The following is a 14,542-nucleotide window of genomic DNA, read 5'->3' as shown; positions in this document are numbered from 1 at the left end:
TGTATATTTAATCAGTGTTTTAATCTAAAATAAAAAAAATATAACGACAAACAATTTATGTACAGAAATTTTAGAGATAAATACATAAGTACTAAAACTAATTGTATTTTTGACGATTTACGTTTCAACAAGTTATTATATTTTTTTATTGTAAATTAAGATATATTTGCAATATTGCTGAAATATTGATCAATAGGTCGGCGCGGGCTGCGGAGGTGCCGCGCCGCCGCGGCTCCGGCCTCCGCGCCATCTTGCGACGCGCCTCCGCTGTCACCCGCCCCGCGACGCTGGCACTCGTCACCTCGACTCGCGTTACCTTCCACTAAATTAACTTCGTTTGCGTATTGTAACACTCGAACGTCGCTTCACATAAATAACACCGGCTAAATTAAAAATGTTCCATACGGACTATACAGTCCGTTAGTTGTTATCGCCCTTTTTCAGTGTCATTATTCCTTATGAGCCCAAAAGCGAGAATTTCACACATATTCACAATAGATGACTATTTCCTTTTTTCCTATATATAAAGACTCATATAGTGAATATTTGTTATTCAAATTATAAGCTCATTTGTCATGAGCTTTCAATTACGTTGGTGCGACTACGTCAGAATCTGGAATAGATTGAGATATTACGGAGCGTGAAATTAAAGGATAAACAAATGAAGTCCGGTGCGGGCGCTATAATAATGAAACAACAGTCGGCACCAGGAGGTGTCACGCTGCAGACACGGGCGGCGTGACCCGCCGGCACGGCCCGCCTCGCGGCCGCGGCGCATCGGAGAACTGGGGCATATCGATAAGCGTGTCCTACTTACCCGGTTTGGTGGCACTGCACACGGAGACGCCGAGCAGGATGTCGGGCAAGTCGTACACGTCGGGCAGCATGCGGTCGTGCGCGGGCTCCGTGCGGCTGGGCACGGCGTCCGGCCACGAGGTGGTGCTGGACGCGCTCTACGAGAGGAAGCGCGACAAGAAGAGCGTGCGCGTGCTGACCGTCATCATATACGTGTTCTGCGTGTCGCTGGCCGCCATCATGCTGTCCCTCTACTACGTGTTCTTCTGGGAGCCCAAGGACGCGCAATACGCGCAGCGCAAGGTGTCAAACACTGTCACCACACCAATGCCCACTTGCTTTATGCCCCACACTGGTAGGTCACACACCGACACGCTTCACCTATGTCATTCTCTCGATGGGATTACGATTCAACAAATAAGTAAACAAATTGCATACTTATTACTTACACTTTTGTAAGAATACCTATCAATTGTAAGTAGTCATCCGTTGTCCTAATCCTAGTGTGTTTGTTTATTTTGCACATCAATAAGTACTAGAAATGTTAGTCACAAAAAGTATGAAGCCTTAAGAATTAATTAACGCACGTAAATGTTGCATCAGCACACAGTATGCTAAAATTTTATCATACCAAAATAAAATAATATATAAAAATATTTTTATTGAAAAAGTATAGCTTGGTAACATAGAATTCAATTAGATATACATGTCTAAAATAAGCTAAGTCATAGATATACCAATGTACATATATAGTTGCACAGAAAAACACTTCGTAGTTGTCGCCTTAAGTCTGTCTGTCGTCGTTGAAGCATTGTAGAGACGCCAGATTATTATTAGTTTCGATAATAATTATTATAAATCGTAGTACTGATAATGAATTATTAACTGGTCATTTGTAACGTACTATTTTTGTACTATTTAGGACTCCAGCTCAAAAGCACGCCATATATTCGAACGCGCGAAATAAATAAAAGCATCAAAGATCAAGATCTTGTGTGAGACTGATAAATTTATATATAAAAATTAAAACATGGCATGAAAAGATTTGATACCTGTAATTTAATAATACTATAGACATTTTTTTTAATTACTCATTATCATACCTCTGGTAACGAGGCAAAGCTCGGCGTTGAGTCCCGCCACTTAACACGCTATGCCTCCAGAACTCGGCGAAAAGTGATGATGGGACCTATCTTAATGGATACACTAGGAATTAGGATCACAGGCTCCCTCTGTCTATTAGGTATTTGATTAAATATGCGTAATTGTTAATGACATTAAAGCATACGTACTATGTAATACTTATATTGTATAATGATTCAAATATTGAAAATATTACTTAATTTATGACTGCGCTAAAACTGTAAGTGTTTAGATTGCATCTAATACGATTTTAACAACGATCCCGTAAAATTTACGATGTGCACATTAACATACTGTGAATAATAAACACGACAAACCATTAAAAACGTTCGTCTTTCATGTATTGCCGTAGTAAAGGTATACATTATTGAATCTTTTTTAATTTTATTATAGTTTCATATCTATTTACAAGTTGTTTAAAATATGATTTTATAAGAATAGCTTTTCACATAGCTCTATCAACTAGTTGTTTGTGCTCGTCCCACCAATAAGGCGGCGCCAAGAAAAACGTCTGTGCTTGTAAAAAAGTATAAGAAGGTAATAAAAAAACCGGTCAAGTGTGAGTTGAACACACCCACCGATGGTTATGTACCAATTTTAGGATTGTAGGTCAAATTCAAATAACAACTATTTCAATATCAACGATACCTCCAAGCGATCTCGACATAAATAGTTTTGACAGATAACAAAGTTATTATAATAAGAGTTCCCTCTTTAGAACATAAAAAATTTTAATGCAAAAAAAAAATCTTCTAGTGTCTTACGTTGACTTAGAAACCTGTTTTTGTAGGTATGTGTAGCAAGAGATTGCAGATTTGGATAGTTAATATTAATTTTAGCTGGATATCTCCAAATGATTACGAGATAGATAGTCTTGACTTGCGGACGGACGGATTATAAAGTGGTCCTACAAGGGTTCCGTTTTTTCCATTTGATATACGGAACCCTAAAAACATGTCCGTTGATAAGCGAAAATCATAAAAAGGTTTTATGACGTTCAATTTCAAATTAGACAGCCGTTCGGCATGTCGATTCCTTGTTGAGTGTCGGAATTACTAAAAGATCTCTAATGATACAGAAAAAGCAATATATTATTTTTACCATAAAATTACGTCATCATCATCATCATCATCAGCCTGTCCTCATCCACTGCTGGACATAGGCCTCTCCAATGGCACGCCACTGGGCTCGATCTTCAGCTCTAAAGCATAAAATTACATAAGACAGAAATTAAATTGCGGGCGAATTGTATTTTTAATTACATAATATGTTTCATTTTTTGGGGCAGCATACCCCTTACATACCTAATGCCTTTTTAACACTTTCACGCTTACGCTTATTATCTTATATTAGCTTCACCTGTTTGTACCTATCTATGTAAAAATTGTAAAATCTCTTTTGTGCTCTTTTTACTGTGCAATTTGCTTGAGAGTGTATGCACACTGTTCTGAAAGCCGACTGAAGTCTGTACCTACTTATTTTCACATAATTAATCTGATACCGTGTGTTTTAATTAATGTTGATATTGTATTATTATATAGATTTAATCTATTAATAGTACATATAATAAAACTGTAATTGATCGCTGTCTGTACATGGAAGACATATGAGAAAATCTATTATTGGGACATTTAGAACCCGAAACAATGTCTTTTACATTTTTTTGTCTGACTGTCGTGCCTGTTCTGAAAAAAGATAGTGAAAGCTGCTGAAGCTGGTGAAAGAGCCGAGATCAGGTCTTGTACTGTCCACTTTGCCTACAACAATCAGTTTGTAGATCAGATCAGTCAGTATCAAATTATCTTCGAGCTACTTATATGGCCAAAGTATGAGAGTATTCGTTGGTAACAGGCAGTGGAATGTATGATTTGGATTTTTAACTGGCTGAGGATTGATTTATTAGTCCTTGTTGTAGTTTATTATTATTTAAAATAGTTTTTTACTTAAATATGTACGTAGATACATAGATACCTGTACTGTACTTTCAAAAAAATAAATCCCGCTGAGTTTCTTGCTCCGGTTCTTCTCAGGTCTGATTCACAAACTTTTGTGAACTGGTGGTAAAATATTTGACGTTCAAAAAATAAAGCTTTTAACTTTTTATTTTGAATTAAAATATTTGAATTTGAATTATGATACGGATTGAAGACTAAAGTTTAAAGTAATATTAACTTTTTGATCACAAGCACCTACATATACGATACCTCTGTCTAATGCGTCATGCGTGGCACACTTATTTTTCATGAGAAAACAGTAATATACTCTTGAATGGATAAAAATATATTAAGCGGTAAAATTCATTTGTTAAATCCCATTTTACGTCTCACACCACTTTGTCGGTACATATATTATATGTATAGGGTATTTTTTTTAATGTTCATGCTGTATCCCGCTTATAGCAAGGTAGGCAAAGGGAACCGGATTCAAAAAGACGCGGGGTCTACTCCTGCTGCACTCAATGTTTTATACGTTTTCTAACAAAATATTTAAAATAGTTTGTCGGTAGTTTTTCCTACCAAATGTATATAAGTAGGTACGTTTATGTACTTGATTAGCTTTTTAAGAGTTTTTTTAGGCAACATGTAACGCCTCCAGAATTCGGCGAAAAGTAGAAATCTTAACACTAGGTTCCCTCTGCCTACCCTGCTGCCGTAAACATCGTTAAACTAATTTTATAGTAACATTCACAACATGAATAATATGAAGAAGATTTTAAGAAACACCACATGTTGAGTGTTCTCGAGAAGTTGTAGCAATAATTCTAAATATAACTTACTAAGGCAGTTACAATAACCGGCGCTCATCTATTCACTGATCATGTTTATAAGATATAAATCATTATTGGTTTTAAACGAAATACCTTCTCTGAAATAACTTGCAGTGCAATATAAGTGCGCGTGGTTATTTTAGTATTCGTATACACTATATTAATAGATAGATAGAATATAGGATAGAGAATGGGTTAACGTATCCTACGTCTTATTTCTTATACGAGCTTCATTTTTATAAATAGTGGTTATTTATTTTGCGTATAAATTAAAAATAAGAAAATTAAAATAATAATATTACTTGTATATTTTATCTTACAGTAAGTATACAAGTGGCTCCCGACTACGTTTGCCTGAACTTTAAACCATTTCATACTATTTATTCCATTTTCACCCGCTATCATTAAAATTTAGGGCAAAAAATTGTATTTAGATGAGATGTTCCATTTATTTTATTTTTATATGTCAGTAGAACATGCCTTTCACACTTAACAACTTTTGCTAGAATGGTTTAATTATTTCTTATATTTGAGGAAGTGTTCTATATCTTTAATGGTTTAATATTTTAATAGTTTTTAATAGTCAGGCTTTCCATAGGGGCCAGTTTTAGCGCTGGAGCACAAAGTGCGACTGTAAACAAGACAGATTGTGGGTTCGATTTCCACACGCCGAAATTTAATATTTCCATTTTCTTCTCTCAGTGTTCCGCCACTTAACACCCAATGCCTTCTGAATTCGGCAGAAAATGAGGAACGGAGTGTCTTAACACTAAGTTCCCACTGGCTATCTTGCTGTGTGGGAGATACAGTGTGACGCTAAAACATACCTATTATTATAAATTAGTTGAAGGAGCTCTATCGACATGACTATGATATATGTTTAAACAGAGTTTTTTATGAAGTTTACACAAAAAACTTTAGTGCATTCATTCCTTCAAAACGTGTGATGAATGTAACATTTACACAGAAAAATATTTGTTCACTATCGGTCGATGTACTGTCGACCTACGTGTACGTCGGATGTTTATTCCAACATTCGTAAATTACTGTTAAAGCGTCGGCGCTTTTTCTAAATATTTATATGACCTTGTCTATATTTGCTTAAACCCAGTGCAAGTTTCATTATATTATTTAATATTTACAGTCATACATATATTCATTAACTACGGAATTCAATGTGGACCGCTAAATATAATTCCATGTTCAAATTAAACTACACCTAACCACAGAATATATAAGAAATAAACTACTTAGTACTTACACTGAAACAAAAGAGAACAATTTTTTTTAAAGATGGCGTTTTTCAAAAAATAATTTAACATATAATAAAAATTTTATGTGACGGTAACGGACAACTTTCGGGAATACACGGAACTTTTCTGCCGAGAAGTTCGTGATTGCTAAAGTTGCTCGCTAATCCGTAGAATAAAAGGGATGCTTTTGAAGGACGGTGAAATTATAACAGAGCAACACGTTTTAACAGCGATGGGGGGGATTCCATAAGGAGATGGATGATACGAAGAGTCAGTTTAGGTGATCTAATTTGCAATGAAGAGATACGAGTAGGTACACTGAACGGCATTTTTGGGCACGTCGCGTCGGGCCAATGAGTGATGAAAGAATGGTAAAAAAATTATAAAGGAAAATTTAGCGGTAATAGCGGTCCCGTTGAATTTCGAAAACACACTATCGATGATACCGGAGTAGGTCACGTAAAATACATGAGAACGTCCCGAAGGGCATGTATGATGATCCATAGCGTTTGGCCCTCCGTGTTACGTGGCTACCTCGTAAAGTAAAAATAAGAAAAATATTGTTATAGGTACACATAATTAGTTATACTTAATACCATACAATTTTAATGATAATATTCTAAATGAATGAACTAAGTTCATTAATCCAAATGTAATTACTTAATTAATTTGTCCGCAGGAGGAAGCAATACCCCAGTGAACGACACTGCCCCTCCACCCACACTAGATAACTTCGATGTGACGAGTGCCGACGACTCCGACGACTCAACACTCGACTACAGCGAAAACTCGACTCTACCAACCCCAAGTCAAAATAACGATACTTCTGCGACAGACACTAATGTAACCACTGTCACATGACGTCACGAGCCGCCCGCCCTCAACCCTTATAATAACACCATTTGTAGTTGAACGGACTACATACAAAGCCTATATTGCCGTTTAAGCGTTGGTCTTGTGATATATATAGATAACATTTGCCGTCTAAAATTCTCTTATTGAATTGTGATACGTATACCTATTTCGATTAAGCATTGGGAACGCTCGTCATAACGACGCGACTAACTGCTGCTCGTACGAGTCGACAGAGGGGTAATTGAATGATGAATTGTAATATATTACAGCCATTTAACAATTACTTACATAGTCTACTTTAAAAAAAATATAAAATAAGACAATTGGATCTAAAGATTTGTGCTGTAAACTAAAACTATTGAAATTGTGAGTGAACAGACCGACAGTCAGTTCAGTTAGTAGCGCCGGTCGCAGAACACTTGAAGAACACCAATAATTTTAATGGAGTCTAAAATATATATTATTTTGTAAAACCTAACGATTAGTAAAACTTACGATTAGTACTTAATTCTAGCAAATTTTGCTAGAATTAAGTAATACCTACATAATTAGGATTTAGTAATTAAAACGTACCTATTTGCCGTATTTTTATAAGTGTCGTCATTGGCTAGACAAGACCAATATTTATTTATAATTGCAGATCCTATTTTGAAAAAGAAATGATATTACCTAATATTATACTTGTTACAAAGTAATAATTTATTTGCCTTAATTTAGTTTCAATCCTTCGTTTTAACCTCATCTAGAAATTGTCGAGTACGTAGATTACTTTTATTTGATTGTGATTTACGATTAATACTCATTATTAAACCAAGTAGAGTTTATGATAAAAATTTAGTAAATAAATATTTCAAACAATTTCTAGCATGATTAATAGTATTTGAAATTTATTAGTGGCTATGATGAAATTATTGTAACTATATCTTATTATTTAAAAACAAATATTATGATCAGACAGTGACTGTAGAATACGTTAAATGACTTTTGAACTTAAACGGTTAAAAGCGAATTTTAGAAAAATATATTAATTTTCAATATGTAGCGCGTTTTTGATGACATACCTACAGTTTAAAAATTTACTTAAAAATAAATAAATTAAAAAGGAATTTATTAAATTCACTGTAGTTACTAGTAAGTATTAACTATTCTAGTCGCTTCAAATGCTATAAATGGGTATGTTATACTTATACATATTATATAATAGGAATTAAACTTACTTAACTAACTGAATCTCATAGTTAAATTTTGTAATAAATTGTAAAAAATATAATGGATGCCCTGTTTTCGTTGTCTCTAGTAGCACTCTATCTAGTAGCTTGTGTACTTGACCTGATTGAAGGGGCTCCGACAAGCGCAATGCGTAGCATAAATTATTAAAAACAAAGCTGACTGAACATATAGACGGAAGTGTCTTGATGGGAACGGAGTGTCTTAACACTAGGTTTCCAGATTCCCTCCGTCTGCCTACCCTGCTATGAGCGGGATACAGCGTGAAGCTAACATAAATATCTATTAGTTTATTAATTCAATAACCGTATATTATGGTGGAAAATAACCGCTCTTGTAATTCTGCTAAGCGTTAGTCATTATTGAATCAATAATATATTTTGCTCGACGAATGCAAAAATATAATGTTTTTAATAAAACAGAACAAACATTTTTTTTTCTAGTTATAGAACCAAAGATGTCTGGGGTATATGTATTATAAATATATATGTATTATAAAATGGAAAATTAATTTTGTAATCTCTAAGCAATAGTATTATTATTTATTAATTTTATTTTTCTACTATGATCTCGCAAGCATTTTAATATCAATATAATATAATAATATCTCAATATAATAATATAAAACGGCAATGATTGCCTTGAAAATTGGGTGGAAACCGTGGCGAAGTGGCTAAGCTTAAGCAGAGGGAACCTGTGCTTAAGCTAAGCTGTTGTGCGGGAAATTCAGTTAAGCTGAAATATTATCAATAGACCAAATTAGTGATTATACTACTGTAAAAACGAACACATCGAATATACACACATACAATTAATTTATATTTATGTAGCACTACTAAAATTAATTATGGCCTATTATTTATCTTTAAAAATAAGTTATTAAGAAATTTGTTTACATATTTAACCGTTATTTCATATAAGCGTGTCTCTGTATGTATAGAATTATTATATGTATGTTTATGAATGGTTATTAATTATGTGTCGCGATATATGTATGTTTTGTTGAAAATATATTAAAAACTTTGTAAAGATTATGAAGTATAATTTTTTCCCCTTTTAATTATATAGATATAGAATGTAAAATTTCTATTTTAGTTTACAAAATAATGGAGATATCTCAAAATAAAAAAAAACACAGCTATATCAACATAATTTATTAGTCCCCAGTAACGTACATATGTACAGACTTGTCGGACGCCGCTATCTTGGCCGCACGTCCGGCGCCGAGCAGAGCTGCTGCGCGCTGCATGTCGTATTTACAATACAGAACCGTCACCGTCATGTTGCAGTCACTCCCGCCATATTTGTTTTGATTACTTTCCTGCACACAACAATTAATGTTTAATAGCATTGAATAAATCTGTCCCCTAGGGGCCGTTGTCACGCAGTGGGGCAGCTTTCGCTTTAAACGCGACGGTTGTAGGTTCGATTCCCACTAAGTGAAAATAATATTTACATTTCATCGACCTGGTAAGAAGACAAAGTGCAGCGTTGAGTACCGCAACTCATCACGCAATCTCGAAAATTGGGTGGAAAGTAGGAGGATGGACTGCTTTAACTGGGTTCCCTTTGCCTAACGAGAAAAAAAATTAAGTTCGTAGTGACAGATGTGTATCATGACACTTTATATAAATGTAACTACTACATCACGAGAACATCATATATTTTCATTAACAATAAACTTAAATTAATTTCTTACTTGCATAAGGTTGCATATTTCTGAGTAAAAATGCGGATAGGTAGGTGGCTGGTAGAATATGATATGTCGGATGCCCTTGATTCTCAATCTTCTGAAAAAGTGAACCCTCTCTGAATATAACAGGAAATGTGCCTCTGTGTGGAAGAACATATCTCTTGCGCGTGCTATTTTGCCATCCTGTAAATATAATAAAAGTAAAATGTAAAATGTTTCTTAAATAAAAGTAAAACGATGTAGCGTGAAGCTAAGAAACATTTATCCCGCTTATACAAGGATAAGTAACATTTATCCCGCTTATACCAGGGTACCTAATGTTTTAATAGTCCGTTCAGTCATTATATTGGGTGTTGATCAAAGAATACCTCGCTCTGTTACCTTTACCAGAAACAGAAAAAGAAAATGATTTATGCACCCAGTGGGAATCGAACCCACAACCAACGGGTTTACAGTCAAATGCTGTACCGGTGCACCATAAAGTCTCCGATAAGCCCTGATATTTAAATTAATGATGGAATATGAACGAAAAATACACATATATAAATATGGCAATAAAACAATATGTTTTTTTTACCTTTGAATATTCGCATATTTGGACGAATCCGATGTCTTCCTTTTTAAAATAATTTCTTATTCGCACAAAGTCAAAATAGCTGGGAACGTAAATGAGTGTGTGACTCATAAGCGTGTCCCGCTGCTTTGGCAGCACCTCCTTTATGAAGTACTCGAATCTTGCATCGACAGCAGCGAGGAGATTTGGTGCATTGAATCTAAATAAAATAATAAGATTTTTTTTTGTACAATTTGATACCACAATTTGTTTGACGAGGGCTAAAAAGTACATCTATATAAATATTATAAAGATAAATAATTTGTACGCAGGAATAAAAAGAGATAATTGAATTACTATATAAGCTCTATAAACCTGTGAAACAGCTGTGGAACTTGCACTAACACCTGTTGAATACTTCCCGTTTCTGGGACACTTGCCACAACTACTTTGCCAGCATAATTTTGGCACTTCCTATTAATTATAGATTTTATCTCCGGTAAAGAAATTGATGAAAACAGTAATGTTTGCCTGAAAAGTAAAAAAAAAGGAAGTGTTATTATTCAGTAGCACTATAACATTATTTTATATAATGTTTAAAATACAAATATGAGGCTGTTGTGGCGCAACGCCATAGTGTAAGTGGGAATTAATTATTTTCATTACCCTTCTCTGATAACAAGACATGGCGAACACATGGCGTCGCCGGATTAAACAGAAAGTGGAGAATGTAGTGTTTTAACTTAAGATTTCCTCTCCTTGTGTTGGTCACTTACCAACAGCTCAGACTCAGCGTGAAGCTAAAAAAAATTAAAAATATAATAAATTATAAAAACAAATAGGTTTTTACTTTTGGTTCCATTATTTAACAAAAAAAGTAACTTCAATTGTTAGTATTAATATTACTTTTTTTTATATATATTGTAGATAGGCAAACATTTGTCTGCTATCTCACCTGGTGGTAAGTGACGATGGGAACAATCACTTACCTAGGTAATGCCTATTCACTCTTGCCTTGAAAAGGGCCAAGATATACTTGTTGGGCAATAGTTCAGCAGGCAGGGAGATCCACTCTTTAGCTGTTCGCATTAAGAAAGTGGAGGCGAAGCACTGCGTACGACAAGGAGGTATATCGACGACATATGGGTGACATCACAGTCTATGTCTAGTGCCCCATAGATGGAACGAAGAGGGTACTATATAGAATAGAATATCGACAGACAGGCTACTTTTACTTCAAAATAAAATAAATGACGCAATTACCTGTAATACTTAGTCCAACCATTAACAGCCCAAGTGCGCACTCTCGAAAAATCTGTGCCGTGAGTTTTCTTAGGTTGTAAATGGAAATGGTCCAAAATGTGGATTAAATGATCCCAATTTTGCATATTAAAAACATCAGCTTGGTCCATGATCAGCAATTCTATTGAAGCCAGGAAGTCATAATCCCTGTCTTCTTCACCTTCCGCACCAACTATCATACGGAGACCGAGAGGTGATGCTACAAGGATATCAGACGCATAGAAATCTGTGTACAACTGTAAGAGTATAATTTTGTAATATAGTTTGAAGCTGTATCCCGCATATAGTAAGAGAGATAAAAGAAATCTAGTGTTAAGACATCCCGTTCCCATTTATTTCTCAATTTTTCGAAATATAGTGTGCTGATTGGCAGATTTCAATGCTGCATTCAGTAGCGCTACCAAAGCGAGAAAATAAGAATAATTCATTCTCCAAGTGAGTATGTCAAGTTCGGCCACTGAGCTCCCTCTGCCTACTCTCCAATGTGCAGCAGGATATAAAATGAAAACGAAATTAATTATTGCATGATGCAAAATAAATCTATTAAATTAAAGGTAAATAGACGAAGAGTACCTTTAACGTTTTCTTTGTTAAGCTCATACCCAATCTGAATGTATCATCTGTATTTCCACTAAACAATAGCTCATAATCTTCTGGCTTTGGATTTTTACTGGGCATTATTATTTCACCTCCAGTGAAGTCATCTTCAAATCTATTCTTATTTATTACTTGTCCAGCTTCTTTTGGCACTACTATATCTATTAGTGTCTTCACAACTCTGTATGCTGCATCTTTAAATGGCACTAATATAAGTACCTAAAACATATATATCTTAGTAGTGTAAAATATAATTTAAAAAATCCTATATAGAGATATCAAATGGTTTAGCATTTTTTTTGGTAGCTTTACATTTTTCACACGTATAGGTAAGTGCCAGAGGGAACCTGGTGTTAAGGCAGTCTATTACTTATTTTCCCACCTAATTTTGAAAATATTGCCTGCTGCAGTAGCAAAACTTTTGTTTATCAAACTGGAAAAACAAAAGGAATGCATTTCTCCATTAGGGATTAAACCCATAACATCTTCTTTAAAGTCAGATACTATCCCACTGCACCATAAGGGCTTTATATAAAATAATGAGGCTGAATAATATTATGTTCCACAAGAGCTTAATATATCATGAATTCTCTGTAAGAATAAATAATTTAAATATCTACCTTTGGCCTCACTAATCCTTGGTCTCTAAAGTCATCGGGTACTTCATTTCTTTTTGATATTTTTGCATTATGGTGCAAAATTTTTGTCCTTGTCTTTAACATATGATTAACAACATGTAAACAGTAAGAAAAACGTATTTCCTCTGCATTACTAAATGTTCTACCTGAATAATATAAATCTTGATAGTTATTAATTATTGAAAATATTTCTTTCTGTAGAGGTGTCAAAATTTCTGTGAGGTCTAAGTCTCTCTTTATCAAATTCTTTTTGTTTGCTGATACAATATTTCTAGAAATCTGTGTTTTCACATAAAGCTCATTCCAGTCAACGTTTGTGAATACTTGAGGAGCTGTTGCGCATGGAGCATATATTTTATCTTCTAATATAGAAAAGGAGGATTTTGGCTTTCTACTCGCAGTTTCCACGGGCTGAGGAATAGTAATAGAAAGATCACCTAACTCTTTCCAAGATTTATGAATTTGTTTTTCAGTAGGTGGAGTGCTAGACAAGGCCACAAGCAATCCATTCTCTAAATCATACTGCAAATGCTTTTGAAAAGGATCATTTTTATCTGCATCAGTTTCATTTGGTAAATCTTCTAAAAGCTGTGAAAAAGAATACAAATAAATAAATATATATTTTAAGACATATTTTTTTAAGTTTTAGTGCAAACAGATTTAATATAGTACTGCGACATAAAAAAAACAATAAATACTAATTATATTTCAAAAATTATAATCAATAAAATTATACATGAAACTATTGTCAGGCATGGCCACAGCATCTGAATGTAAACATGACAGTTGTGCATTCAATTCCTAATGGGGAAACATAATTATTATCATTTATTTGCTATAAGAGAAAGCAGTAACAAGACATACTGCATCATTGATTTCCACCTAGTGTACCTATGCTATATGGGAGGAATACAACATGAAGCTAAAAAAAGAGTAATACCGCAGCAGCACTTTCATATTCATCTTCACTAATACTACTGTCATCACTTTCACTTCTAACAGTTTGTTTTATTGAAGCACTATTATCTTCCAATACATTATCCTGATCACTGCTGTGAGATCCTATGTTATCAGAATCATCATCAGTATCCTCATCATTGTCACTTTCAACATAAGTATAATTCTTTTTACTACTGAAAGATGAAATTAATTGTCCAAACGCATCGACAGCCTCTTCCTCTTCGCTTTCCGAATAAGTCAATTGTTGTTTTAGAAATCTATCTTCTATTTGCTTCTTTTTAGCAAACTCTTCTTGAATTTTTTGTTTATCTTTATATCTATTAAAGATGGCTTTTTTATTAATAACGTCTTGTTTGTTAAACTTCTGTTTTTTATTATTATTAGATTTTAAAGAACCTTTTCTTTTATTGTTAAACTTCTTTTTGCCTTTTGCCATTTTTATGAAATTAAATATTAATTATTCAAAAGGTATACTTAATTTATCATAACATTTTAAAAAGCCTTCAATTGGGGAGAAATAGAAAATAATAGTCCATTTATAAATTGATTAGGCCCCACTGATATTATTATTTTAGTACAAATAAAAAGTATCTTATGTTTAAAAGAACAAACATGTTCCAATTACCACCAATCTTGATTCTAGATCTAGATCTACCATGTGGATTTGACATTGACATTGATAGTTTAACAATTTGATAGACTATCTAGTCTATGAAAATTAAACTAGTAGCATTTTCCTATGTGTGTTTTCCATTGGCG

General features: G+C 34.0%; 2 protein-coding genes across 2 annotated transcripts; one reads left to right on the top strand and one right to left on the bottom strand.

The window, feature by feature from the left end:
* The first annotated feature begins 268 nt into the window (after positions 1-268).
* Positions 269-9,074, top strand: LOC146536880 (uncharacterized). Its single transcript, XM_085189610.1, has 2 exons — positions 269-1,150; positions 6,638-9,074. The coding sequence occupies exons 1-2, from the start codon at positions 856-858 to the stop codon at positions 6,817-6,819; spliced, it is 477 nt and encodes a 158-aa protein (XP_085045736.1). The 5' UTR covers positions 269-855; the 3' UTR covers positions 6,820-9,074.
* A 105-nt stretch (positions 9,075-9,179) lies between these two features.
* On the bottom strand, positions 9,180-14,434 carry LOC146536879 (U3 small nucleolar RNA-associated protein 25 homolog). The gene is made up of 8 exons (XM_085189003.1): positions 13,764-14,434; positions 12,806-13,411; positions 12,162-12,404; positions 11,550-11,824; positions 10,662-10,817; positions 10,311-10,506; positions 9,740-9,916; positions 9,180-9,361 (listed from the first exon to the last, which is right to left on the bottom strand). Exons 1-8 carry the CDS (start codon positions 14,217-14,219, stop codon positions 9,197-9,199), a joined length of 2,274 nt encoding a protein of 757 aa, XP_085045129.1. The 5' UTR covers positions 14,220-14,434; the 3' UTR covers positions 9,180-9,196.
* Positions 14,435-14,542: the final 108 nt, after the last annotated feature.

Source organism: Heliconius melpomene, chromosome 8 (assembly GCF_056956725.1).
Source record: "Heliconius melpomene rosina isolate 202511_hmr_F chromosome 8, ASM5695672v1, whole genome shotgun sequence".
NCBI lineage: Eukaryota > Metazoa > Arthropoda > Insecta > Lepidoptera > Nymphalidae > Heliconius > Heliconius melpomene.
This window is presented reverse-complemented; position numbering and strand designations above follow the sequence as displayed.